At 38.0% G+C, this 20,262-nt stretch overlaps 1 protein-coding gene across 3 annotated transcripts in view; it reads left to right on the top strand.

Moving 5' to 3' along the window:
* Positions 1-11,383, top strand: part of ythdc1 (YTH N6-methyladenosine RNA binding protein C1) — a 91,898-nt gene extending 80,515 nt beyond the window's left edge. For all 3 annotated transcript variants that reach the window (XM_072281168.1, XM_072281166.1, XM_072281165.1), the window contains 5 exons: positions 4,013-4,049; positions 4,136-4,175; positions 4,279-4,344; positions 5,220-5,354; positions 10,324-11,383. In XM_072281168.1, the coding sequence (XP_072137269.1) occupies positions 4,013-4,049; positions 4,136-4,175; positions 4,279-4,344; positions 5,220-5,354; positions 10,324-10,533 (488 nt within the window). In that variant the 3' untranslated portion in view covers positions 10,534-11,383. The remainder of the gene's footprint in view (positions 1-4,012; positions 4,050-4,135; positions 4,176-4,278; positions 4,345-5,219; positions 5,355-10,323) is intronic.
* The last annotated feature ends 8,879 nt before the right edge of the window (positions 11,384-20,262 follow it).

Genomic DNA, 20,262 nt, shown 5'->3' with positions numbered 1-20,262 from the left:
ATAACCTTTGGAATCCAGCTGTAGAGTTTGTGTCCTGTGTCATCTTCCACCCATTTATCTCGGCCCATATTCCAGAAATTTTCCACTGCTCTGAAACTGCTGCATTGTAAGTACTTAAAACAACAATATTCTCAGTTCACTCAAAGTACATTGCCAATGAAGTGTTCTCCCAAATGGAGAATATCTCAACTTTATTTCTAGAAAGTATTTCAGGATGTTGATGGTAATTGCAGAATGCTCATATTCCATAGAAATAAAGATCCTGTGGTTGCATCGTTTATATTTTTAACATTGGTCTTTCAGGCAGAATAAAATCTGCTTAAACTAATAACACAAATAATTGTACTTTTCATGTCTTTATTGAATGCATTGTTTAATTATTCACAGTCTAGACTGGAAAAAGTATGTGAACCCCTGTAGTTAATAACTGGAAGAACCTACTTTAGGAGCAATAACTTCCACCAAACATTTCTTGTAGCTGCTGATCAGATTTGCACAACAGTGGGGAATTTTAGATTATTCCTCCATACAAAACTTTCAGTTCATTGATATTTCTGGGATACCTTACATGAACAACCCTCTTCACGGCATGTAACAGCATCTCAATTGGTTTAAGGTCTGAACTCTGACTTCGCCATCCGAAAACATAGATTTTCTTCTCTTTAAATCATTGTTGTTGATTTACTCTTGTGTTTCGAAAATTTGCCTTGTTGCATCACCAACTTCTGTTAACCTTCAGGTGACAGACTGCCTCCCTGACATTCTCTTGTAAAATGTATTGATACAATTTTGAATTCATTGTTCCCTCAATGATTGCAAGCTGTCCAGGTCCTGTGGCAGCAAAGCAGCTCCAAACCATGATGCTTCTTCCACCGTGCTTCACATTTGGCATGAGGTTTTGGTGTGCAATGCTCCTTTTCCTCCAAACATAGTGGTGTGCATATCTGCCGAAAAGTTCAACTTAAGTTCCATTTATTCACAGAACATTGTCCTTGAAATATTGTGGAACATCCATATGATGTTTTGCAAACTTCAGATGTGTAGCAATGTATTTGTGTTTTGTTTTTATTTTGGAGAGCGGTGGTTTTCTTTGTGGTGTCCTTCCATGAAAGGGTTTCAGTGATTTTCTTATAGTGGACACATGAACAGAGACTTTAGCCAGTTCTAGAGATTTCTAAGTTGCTGGTGAACGCAGTAGGCCAGGTAGCATCTCTAGGAAGAGGTACAGTCGACATTTCGGACCAAGACCCTTCGTCAGGACCAGCAACTTTGATGTGTGTTACCTGGATTTCTGCAGGTCTTTTGCAAGACCCTTTCTCACCACCTCCAGCATTGCACGTTGTGCTCTTCGCGTGATCTATGCAGGATGCCCGTTTCCTAGGGAGAGTAGCAACAGTACTAAATTTCTCCATTTGTAGACAATTTCTCTTACTGTGGGCTGATGAACATTCAGGTTTCTAGAAGTGCTTTTGTAACTTCAAGCATCTCTACAATCCATCTTCTAAGGTCCTCTGAAAGCTGTTTTGGTTGAAGCATAGTATGCATAAACAGATGTTCATTGAGAAGAGCAGGCTTTGTCAGTAACATGACTTTGTGTTCCTTTTTTATAGGGCAGGGTACCTCTACAACCCTCATCTCCTCCAATCTAATCTCATTGATTGGAACACCTGACTTCAAATAGTTTTTGTAGAAGATATTATCCCAAAGATTCACATACTTTTTTTGAACCTAGACTGTGATTGTTTAAATGGTGTGCTCAGTACTGATGAGGAGAACTGCAATTGTTTGTGATACTAGTTTAGGCAGATTATGTTTGTCTATTATTGTGACTTAGGTGAGGATAAGACCACATTTTATGAATAATTAATGCAGAGGGTTCACAAATGTCTTGCTACTGCGTAAAAACACTTCAGCTGGTCATGATTGAATCAAGACAACAGAGGTGAGCATGTAAGAGTGCTGCAAACATCTTGGGCACATGTAAAAAAAATTCTAAGACAAAGATGATTTCAAAAATAATGAAATTAAGTTTCTAAATATTAAAAAAATTACTGAAAAGAGCAGAAAACAGTAAAAAAAAATCAAGTCAGTGTTTGGTGTATCCACCCTTTGCCTTTAAAATTGCATCAGTTATCTTAAGTATACTGTTGTGCAGTTTTATAAGAAAATCGGCTGGTAGGCTGTTTCACTTCTGTCTCCAGGTAATCCCAGACAGCCTCTGATGTTGAGAGCAGGGCTTCATGGAGGCCATACCATCTGAAACGATATAAAAGGTGCTTAAGACTTTTGCACAGTAATGATGTATTTTTCTTGCACCAAGCTCTCCAGTCATGGTATTTGGTCCTGCTTGTTTATCAGGAGCCAATCTGCAATCACCAGGTAGCAGATGAAACATTAATTTTTCTACTTTATATAAATAACAATATAATATTAGACTGGCTATGAGTACTGTCACCTAAAATCGGTTTTAAAAAAATTATGGGTATATTAGCCAAAAGTGCAGTTGGCGTTTAAAAAGGCCAGTAGTTTTTGCGTTTTTAAATGGGACTAGTTTTCTATTTGCATAAGACCACAGCTGATTTTATTCTATAATTATAAGACCATAAGATATAGGAGCAGAAGTAGGCCACTCGGCCCATTGAAACTGCTCCGCCATTTAATCTTGGGCTGATCTAATTCTTTCAGTCATCCCTGCTCCCCTGCCTTTTCCCTATACCCTTTGATGTCCTGGCTAATCAAGAACCTATCTATCTCTGCTCTAAATACACCCAATGACTTGGCCTCCACAGCTGCTCGTGGCAACAATTAAATATGAAAAATTATGCAGTCTGAAACTGTCCACTCTTTTCCCTAACAGATTTGGTTATTAGCTTTGAGAAAAGTAATTAAACTTGCCAGGTCCAAACAAACTACTGGCTGTAGGTAAATTTTGTAAAACAAATGCTTCAGCAGATTTTTTGGGGGGGGGGGGGGTATTTCAGTGTTATGGATTACTGGGTGTTCCAGTAGCATTCGGCCATGTTGATTTGGCAGTGCTAAATAGGATACTCAGACATCTCAGATGATTGATAAAATGTTGATTTAAAAACTAGAATTGGCAGCAGCAATTGTGTGTAACCTCATTTCTTGGGTGTATTCGAAATGTTTAAGGCTTTATTTATAGATGCAGCCTATTGTAGTTTGGTAAAGTGTATTTATTGTTCCACACTTCAGTTAAATAATATAATGTTTTAATGTACATAGGAAATAACAGCACGGTATGAACCCTTCGGCCCATGGTGTGCCAACCTTTTAATCTACACTTAAGATTAACCTAGCCCTCCCCTCCTACATAGCCTTCCACTTGTTGTCACCCATGTGCCTGTAAGAGTTTATTAAATGCCCCTAATGTATCTGCCTCTATCACCAGCCCTGGCAGGGTGTTCCATGCGTTCACCAGTCTGTGTATAAAAAAAATACTTAATCTTTGCCCGCCCCATACTTTCCTCCAATCATGTTATAACTACACCCCTCATATTAGCCGTTTTCACTCTGGGGAAGTGCTGGGTATAGACTCAATCTGCGCCTCTTATCATCTTGTACACCTTGATCAAGTGACCTCTCATTCTCCATTGCTCCTCACTCAACCTATCCTCATGACATGCGCTCTATTCCAGGCAGCATCTGGTAAATCACTGCACCCTCTCTAAAGCTTCTGCATCTTCCTTTAATGATATGTTCAGTTCTGGTCACAATACTCCAAGTGTGGTTTTAATAGAGGTGCAACATTACCGTGCAGCTCTTGAACTTAGTCCCACATCGACTAATGAAAGTCAATATTCTACAGCCTTCTTAACAACCCTGGCAACTTTGAGGTCTCAGTGGCTGGGGATCGTTCCTTCACATGTTAAGAATCATGCCATTAACCCAGTATTTTGCCAATGAATTGTATTGCTAGTTGTGTTAATGAATTGGTTTCCTGTCTAAATACTCATGCAAAGCTTTATTTGCTAATGTATTCGTGTTTGGGCAGGGTACATGAAGGATCCACGATACCAAGAAGTAGAGAGGTAGGTTATTGAAATTAAATTACACATTTGCATTATTTTTCCTTGAATAAACTCAATCATCATTTTAAACCTTTATATCCCAACAGGCGATTTTCCGGCATTAGACGTGATGTGTTTTTAAATGGAGTAAGTGATCTTCACTCAGTCTGTGAAATCAAAGCATTTATTGTAGTGTGTTGATAAATGCATTTGAAAGCTTGGTTTCAATTGACAAATCTCTCTTTCACAGTCCTACAATGATTATATGAGGGAATTTCATCACAGCATTGGTCCACCTCCACCTTGGCAGGGAATGGTGAGTTAGCAAACCTTTAATCATTTTGATTAGTTACATATTTAAAACTAGTGCTGTCTATAAACACTTAGATGATTGTAATACGTTTTTACGTTGATCTTTTTGCCTGACCATTCTGCAAAGTTGTCAGTGCAAGACTAAGTGAAACACTTCAAATGATTTGCTTTTAGTAACACCCCAGCCCATGTGAATTGTAAACATTGATCTTGTGTCGTAGCTGAGTGTTTTCCCTTTGCCACAGTCAAATGCAATGAAGACAGTAATTTCTATCCATAATGCTGGTAGCTGTTGTACCATCCTTTCAAGATTTGCCGATTGTATATCTGGATAGATAATAACACAAAAATCCCTGATTTTCTTAGAAGGTATTGAGTTGAGTAGCCAAGTTTTATTGCTTGGAGGACAAGCCTTGGACATGTTGGTCTGGAGTACGTTTTTGTAAATAATAGTCCGTAATTTATAGTTTATAGAGTTGCACAGTTTGAAGAAGACCCTTCAGCCCAAGAGTCCTCACCAATCATCGAGTACCCATTTTAACTGTCCCCATGTTAATTCAGTGGTTCATAATTCCCCTATGTTCCCATCAGCTTCTAGATTTAATCACTCATTTACAATAATCAATTAACTTACTAAGCAGCAGGTCTTTGGGAGAAAACCCACATGGTCACAGGGAGAATGTGCAAATTCCAGATAACAGCTCGAAGTTCAGGATTGAACCCATGTCACTACTAACATTGCACATCAGTTTTTGTACATTTTAGTTGAGTTAAAAGTATGAACACTTGAGTTGAGTATAGGATATAGTGGCATTTTCTACATCTGCTTCAAAGAGCTTTCTAAAGAAATATTAACATCGACATGTTTTAAATTTCCAGCCACCTTATCCTGGTATGGAACAGCCGCCTCATCATCCTTATTACCAGCATCATCCCCCACCACCTCAGGCACACCCACCTTATTCTGGACATCATCCAGTCCCACATGAAGCCAGATACAGAGACAAGAGAGTGGTATGTATTAACTAGAGAGCCATTCCAGTTAACTTATCAGTAGTTGTGCTTAGATTAGATTAATTCCTTTTAAATAATGTTTTATATGGTTTATCATGATTGGAAAAAGTATAACTTCACCAGAGGTCAAGGAATTTACTGTTAGAGAGTCTGGAGAAACAGGCGCTTCAGCCCATCGACCTGCATCCAGACCATAGCCCTCCATACCTCTCTCATCCAGGTACCTTTCCAAACTTCTATTAAACATTGAAATCAAAATCACATTCACCAATTACGCTAGCAGCTCAATCCACACTCTTACCAACCTCTTGAGTGAAGAGGTTTCCACTCACATTTCACCTTTCACCCTTCCGTTGTAAACCTCCAGTTGTAGTCTCACCCAACCTCAATGGAAATAGCCTGCTTGCATTTACCCTATCTAATTTTGTATACCTCTATCAAGTCTCCCTTCAATCTTCTACATTCTAAGGAATAAAGTTCTAACCTATTCGATCTTTCCTTTTAACTCCGGTCCTCCAGTCCTGGCAACATCCTTGTAAATTTTTTGTTTTTACTCTTTCAATGTTATTTACATCTTTCCTGTAGGTGGGTGACCAAAACTATACACAATACTCCAAATTAGGCCTCACCAGCATCTTGTATAACTTCAACATAGCATCCCAACTCCTGTACTCAATCCTTTAATCTATGAAGCCCAACATGCCAAAAGCTTCCTTTACAATTCTGTCAACTTTTGATGCCACTTTCAATGAATTACGGACGTGTATTCCCAGATCCCATTGTTCTACTGCTCTCCTCAGTGCCCTATCATTCACTGTGTAGGATCTACCCTGGTTGGTCCTCCCAAAGTGCAACACCTCACACTTATCTACATTAAATTTCTCTGACATTTTTACTCATTTTTCTTGCTCATCCAGATCCAGCTGCAAGCTTGATAGTCTTCCTCGCTGTCCACTACACCCCCAACCTTGGTGTTGTCTGCAAATTTGGTGATCCAGTTAACCACATTATCATCCAGATTGTTGATATAGGTGACAAACAACAGTGGACCCAGGACTGATCCCTGCGGCATTCCACGAGTCACAGACCTCCAGTCAGAGAGGCAACCATCTACTACCACTCTGACTTCTGCAGAGCCAATGTTTAATCCAATTTACTACCTCATTTTGTATGCTAAGTGGTTGAACCTTCTTGACCACTTCCCATGTAAGACCTTGTGAAGTCCAAGTGGACAACATCCAGTGCCTTGCCTTCATCAACTTTCATAGACCGTAGAACAGTACAGCACAGGAACAGGCCATTTGGCTCACAATGTTGTGCCAAACCAACTAAAAAGCAAATTAAAAACACTCAAACACTAATCAATGTCCATATCCCTTCATTTTCCTTGCATCCATGTGCCTATCCAAATGTCTTTTAAAAGTCTCTAATGTATTTGCTTCTACCAGGCAGTGCATTTTAGGTATCCACGACTATCTGAGTAAAAAGAATTTGCCCCTGACATCCCTCTGAACCTACCCGCTCATCTTCAGTGCATGGCCTCTGATGTTAAACTCTTCAACCCTGGGTAACAGATGCTTTCTGTCCACTCTATCAGAGCTCCCCTCAGCCTCCGGTTCCCCAGAGAAAACAACCCAAGTTTATCACGCCTCATGATAGCACATGCCCTCTGAACCAGGCAGCATCCTGATAAACCTCTTCTGCACCCTCTCCAAAACCTCAACGTCCTTCCCGTAGTTGGGTGACCAAAACTGTACCCAATTCACTCAATACGTGGCCTAACCAGAGTTTTATAAAGTTGCCACATAACCTCCTGACTTTTGAACACAATACCTCGACTCATAAAATCAAACATTCCATAAGCCGTCTTAACCACTTTATCGACCTGTGCAGCCACTTTCAAGGAGCTATGAACTTGGATCCCTAGATCTCTCTGCTCAGCAACACTGGTAAGGATCTTGCCCCGAACAGTGTTTAGTCTCCTTGTTTTTGTCCCACTGAGGTGTAACATCTCATTTATCTGGGTTAAACTCCATCTGCCATTTCTCACCCCTTATCTGCAGCTTGCCTATATCATGCTATATTCTTTGCGAGTCCTCTACATTGCCCACAACTCCACCAATTTTGGTATCATCTGCAAATTTACGAACCCACCCATCTACATTTTTATCCAGGTCATTTATATAACAAACAGCAGAGATCCCAGCACAGATCCCTGCGGATCTCCACTAATTACAAATGGCCAGCTCAAATAAGTCCATTTAACTGCTACCCTCTGTCTTCTATGCACAAGCCATTTCTGAATCCAAACAGCCAATTTGCCATTGTCCCCATGCATCTTAATCTTCTGGGTTAGTCACCAGTGAGGGACTTTGTCAAATGCCTTACTAAAAATCCATGTAGATCGCATCCACTACCCTACCCTCATCAACCTCGCTCATCACCTTGTCAAAAAACTCAATCAAGTTGGAAGACATGATGTGCCACACACAAAGCCATGCTGGCTCTCCCTAATGAGGCCAGGGGTTTCCTAATGCTCAGATATCTACTTAGGGTGCAGCTAATCTGGTCCAAGTGGCTTATGCAGTTTTAGTCTTTCAGCTCTTTGTGCACCTTCTCACTTTAACTGCACTCACTTTTCTTCCTTCATGTGCCTTGCAAATTCTGGGGCACAGTCAGTGTCTTCCACAGTGAAGTTCATTTGCCATCTCCTTGTCCCCCGTTATTATTTCTCCAGCCTCATTTTCTAGTGGCCCTATATCTATTTTCATCTCTTTTTTTATATTCTTGAAAAAGCTTTTTCTATCCAGCTTGATATTGTTTGCTAGCATGCTTTCATATTTTATCCTTTCTCTCCTACTGATTGTGTTAGTTGTTCTCTGTAGGTTTTCAAAGCTCCCCAATCCTCTTTCTTCCCACTAATTTTTGCTGTTGTATTCCCTCTCTTTTGCTTTTTACTTTAGCTTTGACTTCCCTTCTCAGCCACAGTTCTATTGTGCCATTTGAGTTTTTTTAATTTTTCGAAATGCATCTATGCTGCACCTTCCTCATTTTCCCCAGAAACTCAAGTCACTGTTGCACTGCTGTCATCCCTGCCAGCATCTCCTTCCAATTTACTTTGGCCAACTCCTCTCTCATACCACTAATTTCCTTTAATCCACTGACATACTGCTATGTCACTTTCTCCCTATCAAATTTCAAGTTGAACTCAATCATATTGTGATCACTGTGTTCCTTTACCTGAAGCTCCCTAATCACCTCTGGTTCCTTACATATTAGCCAATCCATTATAGCTGATCCCCCAGTAGGCTCAACAACAGCAACTCTTAAAAAGCCTTCTCATAGGCATTCAACAAATTCACTGAGTTCTGTTATCAACCTGATTTTCCCAATCTTCCTGCATGTTAAAATCTCCCATGACTATCATAACATTGCCCTTTTAAAATGCCTTTTCTATTTCCCATTGTAATCTGTAGTCTATATCCATCCAGGCACTGTGTGGAGGCATGTATATAACCATCATCAAGGTCCTTTTACCCTTGCAGTTTCTTGACCTACAAGGATTCAACATCTCCTGATCCTGTGTCACATTTTTCTAATGATTTCATATAATTCTTTACCGGCAGAGCCATGCCACCCCCTTACCTACCTTTCTATTCCTCCGATACAATGTGTAACCTTGAACATACAGCTCCCAACTACAGTCATCCTTCAGCCACGATTCAGTGATCTCTGCAATCTCTGCCTCCAAGGAAGTGTTCCCCACCCTTTATCCTTGAGTGGTCCCAGGTTATCCTATATGTATAGAATGCCTTGGAATTCACCTTAATCCTACCTGCCAACGACTTTTCATGGCACTTTCTGGCTTTCCCAATTTCCTTCTTTAGCTCTTTTCTGGCTTCTTTATAATCCTCGTGCTTGATTTGATCCTAACTTTAGAAGCTGAAGTTTTCCTTTTTCTTCTTGTCTAAATTCTTCACCTCTCTGGACATCCAAGGTTCTTTCTATTCCCATTCTTCCTTCTAAAAGGAACATTTCTTTCTTGGTAACTTTCTTGAAAAATTCTCTAAGGTTTAGCATGGTCAGTCATGTCTAACCAAAGCCATGCTGTGACTATCTCTAATCAGTCTCTGTCAATCCAAATACTTAACATCTGATCCTTTAGAATACCTTCCAATAACTTTACCACCACTGATGTCAGGCTCACCAGCCTATAATTTCCTGGTTTATTCTTGGAGCCTTTCTTAAACGGTGGAACAATAGCTATGTTCATAAATAGTATGGATATTATTTTACTAGCCCATTGTCTATTTTAGCTTCATTGCAAGATTGTCCATTGAATTGTATTGCTCAGACTCCTGGCTGCTGCTGTTGCTGTCCTTGAGATGGAGATTTTTTACATGTTTAATGTGGGAGCACAACCTGGTTTCTGATGCTGAATGTGCATAAAATTGTGATTACTGCAGTTTCTCTTGTGCACCCTAACTGGGTTCTATTCATCTGGACAACTTTGTGTGCATTTCAAAATGAAGTGCACTTGTTTACCTGCACTGCATCTTCTTTTCAACTGTAACACTATACTTTGCACCCTGTTTCTTTTTCATTACAAAATGTATTTGTGCATGGAATCATATTGGATGGCATGCAATCAAGTTTTTCCACTGTATCTCCATACATGTGCCAGTTATAAACCAATTACCAATTAAGGACTATATCAAGCCACTTTCATGCTTTACATTGCATTTATTTCCTCCCCCAACACTTTAAATTCTTAACATTCTCACAATTAAAAATGTTTAGTCAAACTTTAAAGTGGGGATATGACTTGATTAGTATGTGTTTAACTCTTGATGGAAGTGCATTGATCTGAAATAGTTTCTGAGTAGGAAAAGGTTCTACTCAGACCCTCTGGGTTCAAACTGTGGCACTTTGTTTAGGTCCTTCAGTTACACCTAATTCTTTCCAACAGCATGACTATGATATGAGAGTAGATGATTTCCTTCGTCGCACACAAGCAGTGGTTACCAATCGGCGAAGTAGACCACGGGAAAGAGAAAGAGAACGTGAACGATCTCGAGACATCAGAAGAGACAGAGAACGTGATCGAGGTAGAGAGCGTGAGAGGGAAAGGATGAGGGAGAGAGACAGAGAGAAGGAACGAGGAAGATACAGGCGATAGCTCAATCGCTGAAGCACTCAATTTTTGTTTACCGTGGCTGGAAGATGTTTGGATCTGTTCCTTTTTTTATTTTTTTTAAGTTAAATTACATATTCAGACTTAATCTGACCTTTGTATGTCTATTGCTTTCATGCATGTGGGACTATATCAACTGAATTTTGATCTCAGAAGCACAGGTTTTTCTAGAGCTTTATTTCGGGGGAAGGATAGCTTTCTGGATACTTCCATCTGTGAATGTCAATGTCTAATCAGTAATATTTACCCTCCGTTCAGTTGAAAGCTGTAAGAAGAAATCTGCACTTGGCATAGACTTTGTTGTATGTAGTTGCACATGGATTAATGAGGAAAAAAATTGCTGCTATAAGTATGCAACTTAAATATAATGAGCTAATTGTGTGACCTAATGTTGTAGCAAGTAACTTTTTTAAAAACTCCATTTTGATTTCAGTTTTTTCAGTGTTAATGATGAAAGCAATATTCCAAAACATATTTGCAATCCAGTTTTAACTTTTTTTTATAGAAATCCCTTGCTTAATAGCATTTAATCGATGCTAAAGTTTATTATTTTTCTCCCAAAATTAAAAAAAAAAGCACGCAGTGGCCTGGATTTACTGTAAGTTTAGAATAGAAATTGTTACATTGCCTTTAACTGCAAACTTTTGTACAAAATAAATGAGAGAAATAATGACTTTCAGCGTGTTTCGCTTTATTACATTAACTGGTGTTGAAGGTGATTCCTCCCTTTGTACTTTCTGATGTAAAGTAAAAATTCAGATAATGTCATTTGGTATGAAACTGTTTCATGTAGATAGTCTGGACCAAGCCTGAATTAATAAATTGTTAAGTATCATCATTGGTGGTTTAGATGTTTTCATTTACTAAAGCAGAAATTTCCATACACAGTGTTCATCCTAGTTTTTTAATGATGGTGTTCAAATTGTAATCTTAACTCTTCAACTTTAATAAATTTATAAAGCTGACTATTCCCTTTCTTCCATAAATGTGTTTGTTTCTTTAAAATATACTGTCCAGTTGTACCCTGAGGAAGCATTTAGAAAAGTGCTTCTGGCTTGTAGGGTAATTTTACATTCCTGTTGGAGGTATGCTATATATTGATCATATTCTGTTTAGTATTTGTTCCATGGAGACATCCTTTCCCTTATGTTCTTGTAATAATGTTACTGTTATCAACTTCAAATTATTGAGTGTAGAGCTGCACCTTCTAATCCTTCAATATGAGAAACCAAAGTCCACAAAATGCTTTGCAGATGTCAGCATTATAAACAGTGATAGCAGGGGTCTACAACATGAACATTTCAAAGCTGTATTTAAATTTTAAAATACCATTCACATCATTCTCTAATGCTTCCACATCCTTTCTATAATGAGGTGACCAAAACTGAACAGAATACTCCCAAGTGTGGTCTGACTAGGGTTTTATAGAGCTGCAACACTATTTCTTGGCTGTTGAACTCACTCCCCTGTCTAATGAAGGACAACACATAATGTGCCTTCTTAACAACACTATTAACTTGAGCTGAAGCTCTGAGGGATTTATAGGCGTAGACCCCAAGATCCCTCTGTTCCTCCACGCTGTCAAGAATCATGTCATTAACCCTATATTCTGCCTTCAAATATGACCTTCCAGAGTGAATCACTTATCACTTCTCCATGTTGAACTCCATCTGCCACTTCTCATTCCAGCTCTGCATTCAGTCAATATCCTGTTATATTCTGACAATTGTTTCTACTATACACTACTTCACCATCCTTTGTCATTTGCAAATATACTAACCTACCCTGCCATTATTATCACTGACTCTTAAAGATTCCTTTACCTTAAGCTCCCTAATCAAATCTGGTTCATTGCACAACAGCAAATCCACAGTTGCCTTTCCGCTGGTGGGTTCAACCACAAGCTGCTTTAAAAAGCCATCTTGTAGGCACTCTTCAAGTTCCTTTTCTTATGATCCAGTGCTAACCCAGTCTACCTGTGTATTGAAGTTCCCCATGAGCCATAATATTGCCTTTCTTATGTGCTTTGTTTACAGTTGTGATTTGTATCCTGGATCCTGGCTACTGTTCAGAGGCTTGCATATAATTCCCATCAGGGTCTTTTTACCCTTGCAGTCTCCTAACTCAACCCACAAAGAATCTACACCTTCCGATCCTATGACACCTCTTTCTAAGGATCAGATTTCATTCTTTTTAACCAAAGCCACCCACCACCTTAGCCACCCTGCTGTCTGTCCTTTTGAAACTATGTTTATCCTTTCATATTACATTCCCAGCCGAGCTCCGAGCCACATAGAAACATAGAAAATAGGTACAGGAGTAGGCCATTTGGCCCTTCGAGCCTGCACTGCCATTCAGTATGATCATGGCTGATCATCCAACTCAGACCCCTGTACCTGCCTTCCCTCCATACCCCCGATCCCTTTAGCCACAAGGGCCATATCTAACTCCCTCTTAAATATAGCCAATGAACTGGCCTCAACTGTTTCCTGTGGCAGAGAATTCCACAGATTCACCACTCTGTGTGAAGAAGTATTTCGTCATCTCAGTCCTAAAAGGCTTGCCCTTTATCCTCAAACTGTGACCCCTTGTTTTGGACTTCCCCAACATCGGGAACAATCTTCCTGCATCTAGCCTGTCCAATCCCTTTAGGATTTTATACGTTTCAATAAGATTCCCCCCTCAATCTTCTAAATTCCAACGAGTATAAGCCTAGTCGATCCAGTCTTTCATCATATGAAAGTCCTCCTATCCCAGGAATCAATCTGATGAACCTTCTTTGTACTCCCTCTATGGCAAGGATGCCTTTCCTCAGATTAGGGGACCAAAACTGCACACAATACTCCAGGTGTGGTCTCACCAAGGCCTTTTACAACTGCAGTAGTACCTCCCTGCTCCTGTACTCAAATCCTCTTGCTATGAATGCCAGCATACCATTTGCCTTTTTCACCACCTGCTGTACCTGCATGCCCACTTTAAATGACTGGTGTATAATGACACCCAGGTCTCGTTGCACCTCCCCTTTTCCTAATCAGCCACTATTCAGATAATCTGTTTTCCTGTTTTTGCCACCAAAGTGGATAACCTCACATTTATCCACATTAAATTGCATCTGCCATGAATTTGCCCACCCACCTAACCTATCCTGCATCCTCCTCGCAGCTAACACTGCCACCCAGCTTCGTGTCATCCACAAACTTGGAGATGCTGTATTTAATTCCCTCATCGAAGTCATTAATATATATTGTAAACAACTGGGGTCCCAGCACTGAGCCTTGCGGTACCCCACTAGTCACTGCCTGCCATTCTGAAAAGGTCTCGTTTATTCCCACTCTTTGCTTCCTGTCTGCCAACCAGTTCTCTATCCACATCAATACCTTACCCCCAATACCGTGTGCTTTAAGTTTGCGCACTAATCTCCTGTGTGGGACCTTGTCAAAAGCCTTTTGAAAATTCAAATATACCACATCCACTGGTTCTCCCCTATCCACTCTTTAGTTACATCCTCAAAAAATTCTATGATTCGTCAGACATGATTTTCCTTTCTGTAAGTCCCCGGTTTCTCTCTCCCTCCTTTTTTAAAAAGTGGGGTTACATTAGCCACCCTCCAATCCTCAGGGACTAGTCCAGAATCTAAAGAGTTTTGAAAAATTATCACTAATGCATCCACTATTTCTTGGGCTACTTCCTTAAGCACTCTGGGATGCAGACTATCTGGCCCCTGGGGATTTATCTGCCTTTAATCCCTTCAATTTACCTAACACCACTTTCCTACTAACACATATTTCTCTCAGTTACTCCATCTCACTGGACCCTCTGTCCCCTACTATTTCCAGAAGATTATTTATGTCCTCCTTAGTGAAGGCAGAACCAAAGTAGTTATTCAATTGGTCTGCCATGTCCTTGCTGCCCATAATCAATTCACCTGTTTGTCTGTAGGGGACCTACATTTTTCTTTACCAGTCTTTCTTTTCACATATCTATAAAAGCTTTTACAGTCAGTTTTATGTTCCCTGGCAGTTTTCTCTCAATCTTTTTTCCCTTTCTTAATTAAGCCCTTTGTCCTCCTCTGCTGGACTCTGAATTTCTCCCAGTCCTTAGGTGAGCCACCCTTTTTCTGGCTAATTTGTATGCTTCTTCTTTGGAATTGATACTATCCCTAATTTCCCTTGTCAGCTACGGGTGCACTACCTTCCCTGATTCGTTGTAGTTCATCCATGCGATCTTTAAATGCTTGCCATTGCATATCCACCATCAACCCTTTAAGTGTCATTTGCCAGTCTATCTTAGCTAATTCACGTCTCATACCTCCAAAGTTACCCTCCTTTAAGTTCAGAACCTTTGTTTCTGAATTAACTATGTCACTCTCCATCTTAATGAAGAATTTCACCATATTATCGTCACGCTTACCCAAGGGGCCTCTCACAAGAATGCTAACTAACCCTTCCTCATTGCTCAATACCCAGTCTCGAATAGCCTGCTCTCTAGTTGGTTCTTCGACACATTGGTTCAAAAAACCATCCCGCATACATTCCAAGAAATCCTTTCTCAGCACCCAGTAATGCCCACACTCCTTTCCTGTTCAGGAGCAGCGCAACAATGCACTGTGAAATGAAGAACTGAGTAATAATACTGTTCCTACTAGTGTGTCATTTCAATGCATTTGGTTTACTCAATCTGTGGGTGTTTTTTTCAATATGCACCCAATGCATGCTTTTCATTCATTTCTACACCCAGAGCAACTGACGAGCCGCATGTTGTTCCTATTCTTCCACAACAAAGATTTCAGAATGACTATCTTCCAAGATGAAATGATCAAAGCTGTCATCCTTTTGCTGCCTGTTTGTCACAGACTGCCTGGTGATATAGTTTCGAGAAAAGAAATATCACCTTGAAAACTGACAACATTCAAACAAGATGAAGTGAAACAAGGAAATTGAATGTCAGGCAGTATACACTTTTGGTTGTAATTATTTAATTGTATTACCACATACTTCAGTTTTAATTTTAATGACACCATTATTAATATGATGTACCTCAATTCAGGCATGTTAGAGCTTAAATATAAGCCTTGTATAATAAAATCTAAAAGATACATTTCTGATACTTCAGCTGCAGAACCTCCTGTCCATGTATCTCCCTGCAGCTGGAAGTATCCATTGCTTCTTAAGCTGTCGAGTTTACCTTTCCCAGGACAGTGTAAACTGATACACATACCTTATTATGAAAATAACAAGAGTGAGACCATGATGGGCATTCAGACACCCAGGCTTATCTACAGCAGTACCTCTGGAATGACAATGGTTGCCACAGTTGTCTGTAGACTGTTACAATGTTTTCTTTGAAACTCTGCAGTAAACAAACAACCTTGCATAGTGTAAATCCATAGATAGTGATGCAGCAGTGGCCATGGCAGACCATCAATCCCAATAGCAGTTTCTTTCCCCAAGAAATAAAGCTGATCAGAATCATTCAGGTTTAATATGACATACGTTATGGAATGTTGTTCTGCAGCCACAGTACATTTCAATCCACAATAAATCACAAGGTATAATCACAATATAATTAAATAGAGTAGGAAAGAAAAGGAAAAAGGAAAATGTATTGAGGTGGTGTAAATGTGTTCATTGTCCATTCAGAAATTTTCTTTTCAAGTCTTTTTATTTTATTCAAAAATAACATGAGTACATTGAAGTAAGCAACCATTACAATGTCTGAAGGAAAAAAAATAAAGATTGAAAAATTTTGGTGATAATAAGAAAAACCTACTAAGCAGAAAAAGTGGGAGGGAAAAAACCTCATTAGGTGTACAACCCCTGAGCCATGTATCATACAAAACGCTTCTAAAGATAAACATCAAACCGCCAGCAAGAAAAAGACATATACCAAAAATTTACAATTAGATCGTGGAGGAAATCTATCAATTAACTCAAATGATAATAACAAGCAAATGAACCCCATCTTTTCTCAAAATCAAATAAAGGTTCAAAGGTTCGACTTACAATTTTCTCCAAACTAGCATCACTTGAGAGAACCATTGTGACAAAGTGGGAGCTGATGTATCCTTCCACTTCAACAAAATGGCCCTCCTAGTTATCAATGTAACAAATGCATAACATGTTGGTCAGACACAGAGATACCACGGATATTTTGAGGAATTATTCCAAAAAGCACAGTTAATTTGTTAGGTTATAAATTAATTTTAAGAGCTTTAGAAATTGTCAAAAAAAACTGACTTCCAGAACTGTTCCAGTATAGAAGACCAAAACATGTGTGTCAGTGTAGCTGTCTCAGTTTTACATCTATCACAATAACTATCAACACTGGGAAATATTTTAAACAGTCTCACCTTCATCAAATGGTAATGATGTACAATTTTAAATTGAATCAGTGAATGACTAGCACAGATCGAAGAAGAGTTAACCAACTTCAGAATCCGCGGCCAATCTTCAGAAAAGTCAAATTGAGTTCCTTTTCCCAATCTTGTTTAATCTTAAATAAAGGACGCTTATCCCATTGTAATAATAAATTATAAATTCTTCCAATAGAACCCTTCATTGAAGGGTTCGTACTCATAATAGTATCTAACAGGTCAGCCTCCAATATGTAAGGAAAAATACTTAAATATTTTTGTAAGAAATGTCTACTTGAAGGTATTGTAAAAAGTTGAGTATAAAAGAGAATATTTATCATTTGTTCAAAAGACAAACTATCTTCTTTAAATAAATCCAAAAAAGAATACCTTTATTTTTCCAGAGTAAAAAAAATTGGATCACTCAAAGGAGGCTTAAAAAAGTAATTTCAATAAATTAAACTACAAAGTTTAAATTTTTTTAAAATTAAAAAAATTGCGGAACTGGAGCCAAATTTGTAAAGAATGCTTAATCACAGGGTACAGGTTTAAGTTAGTAACTTTAGCTGATTGTATAGGTAAAGCAACTCCCAATAACGAGGTTAAATAAAACTGTTTCACAGCTTTCAATTCCAGGTCTGCCCAAATTGGCCGATCGTTCTTATCAACCCAATATAACCAAAAGGACATGTATCGCACATTAACAGCCCAGTAATACATTCTTAAATTAGGCAAAGCAAGACCTCCATCCTTTTTCAACTTTTGTAAGTGACATTTACTAATTCTTAGTCTTTTATTATTCCAAAGATTAAAAAAATAGAATCAATCCGATCAAAAAACTTCCTAGTCAAAAGAAAAAACAGGGATATGCTGAAATAAATATAAAGATTTTGGTAAAATCATCATTCTAACTATATGGATACCACTGACAAGTGAAAATGTTAGTGGACTCCATCTACTAAATAAATACTTCATAGAGTCTACCAAGGGAACGGAATTGGCTTTATAAAGATCCTTATATTTTTTTGTGATTATAACACCTAAATATCTAAAAGAATCGTGACTTTAAAAGGAGTATTATCATATATAGAGACAGATTCATGTAAAGGAAACAATTCACTTTTATTAAAATTTATTTTATATTCTGAAAAATCTCCAAATTCATTGAATAATTTTAGCAAGACAGGAATAGATTCTTTGGGATTAGATATATAAACCAATAAATTGTCAGCATAAAGAGAAATCTTATGAATGGTCTCATTCACAAAAATCCCATGAATATTTTAGTTTCACGAAGAGCAATAGCAAGGGGTTCTAATATTAAATTAAATAACAAATGACTTAATGGACAACCTTGTCCCCCGTGAAAGCTGAAAAAAAGGAGACAACAGTAGCAATAGGAACTTTATATATCATCTTAATCATCTAAATATCTAAATATATTGCGTAAATATTATCATCTTAATCCAATTATTAAAATTAACACTAAAGCCAAATTTCTCTAAAACATTAAATATTTCCATTCGACTCGATTGAATGCTTTTTCAGCATCCAGAGACGACGCGTTGTGGAGTTTTAAAAGAGGATGAATATATAATGCTAAATAGTCTCCGAACATTTGAAAAAGAATAATGACCCTTTATAAAGCTTGTTTGATCTTTAAAAATAATTTTACCCAAAATATTCTCCAACCGATTGGCCATTATCTTTGACAGAATCTTAGCATCGACATTCAATAATGAAATAGGTCTATATGAGGCACAGTCAGTGGGATCTTTATCCTTTTTAAGAATTAAAGAAATAGAAGCCTCATAAAAAGTAGAGGGTAAATCACCTTTCACAAAAGAATCCTTAAACATTTCCAACATATATGGAGAAAGCAATTTTCCAAATTTTTTTATAAAAGTCTACAGGATAGCCATCAAGTCCAGGGGCCTTACCAGATGGCATTGAAAAAATAGCTTTATGAATTTTGGCTTCAGTAATTTGGGCATCAAGAGTTTTTTGATCCTTAGAAATTTTAGGAAAAGCAATCTTTCATAAGAAAGCATTCATTTCAGAAGAACCTACTGGACATTGAGATTTATAAAGTTCAGTATAAAAATCTTGAAAAATCTTATTAATTTCTTCATATTCCCAAGCCAGGGTACCAACCTTCCTACGAATTTTCAAAATTTGCCTTTTGGTTCTAGCTGTTTTTAATTGAAATGTGAGCAGTTTGTTATTTTTATTTCCAAACCTGTAAAATTGGCTCTTTAACTTAAGCAAATAGCCTTCAATGGGATGAGTTAGTAATAGGTTATATTGTGATTGAAGTTCCACCCTTTGTTTGAATAAATCAATATTAGGGGAAATTGCGTAAATATTATCTAGGTCTTCAATTTGTTTTGAAATCTTATCTAATTCTGCTTTAATCTTTTTTAAGCTTAGCTGAATAAGAAATGATCTGACCACGTAAAAATGCTTTAAATCTATCCCATATAATTAATTTGGAATTACCCCCTATATCATTAAAAAGAAAAAATTCTTTTATCTGGGTTTCAATGAAACTGACGAAGTCAGAGTTTTGCAATAATGTCTGAGACATGCGCCATGGTGGACGGGCAAGAATGACATCATCAAATTCAAAAGACAAACTCAGAGGCACATGATCAGATACAGCAATAGCGTCATATTCACAATTTTTAACACTAGGCAAGAAGCGGGGATTGATTATAATATCAATCCTCAAATATTTTTTATAAACGTGAAAAGATTATTCTCTGTTATCGGGGTGCAGATACCTCCATAATTCGATCAATCCAAAATCGATCAAAAAGAAGTTAATAAGTGATGCGGAGCGATTTGGAAGTCGCTGACTGGTTCAGCTCTTGTCAATCATAGGATTTAAACAACAGTTAAAATCCCCGCTCGTTATCAACATATATTCATCTAAATCAGGCAGTAAAGCAAATACCTTTTCAAAAAAAGGATCATCTAAGTTAGGACCGTACAGATTGACCAAAACAACTTTTCTGTTACAAATCACTCCTTGAACAATTAAAAATCTACCATTAGAATCTGACTCAATATCCTCTTGAATAAATATTGGATTTAATAAAGATGGACACACCTTTAGTTTTACTCTGAAAAGTAGAGTGAAACTGCAAATCTCTCCACCATCCAAAAAGTCTATTTTGATCTCCTGCCCTGATATGTGTCTCTTGAGCAAAAATTATATCAGGTTGGAATCGGTCAATAATTTTAAAAGTCTTTTTTCATTTGATAGGATGATTCCAACCATGTACATTCCAACTTATTACATTAATCCATTTAAATACCATACTATAATTTTATTCTACTTTATACATGCGCAGAGCACA

The sequence above is a fragment of the Mobula birostris genome, chromosome 17 (assembly GCF_030028105.1).
Source record: "Mobula birostris isolate sMobBir1 chromosome 17, sMobBir1.hap1, whole genome shotgun sequence".
NCBI lineage: Eukaryota > Metazoa > Chordata > Chondrichthyes > Myliobatiformes > Myliobatidae > Mobula > Mobula birostris.
The sequence above is the reverse complement of the archived record's forward strand: the minus strand, read 5'-3'. Positions and strand labels throughout refer to the sequence as shown.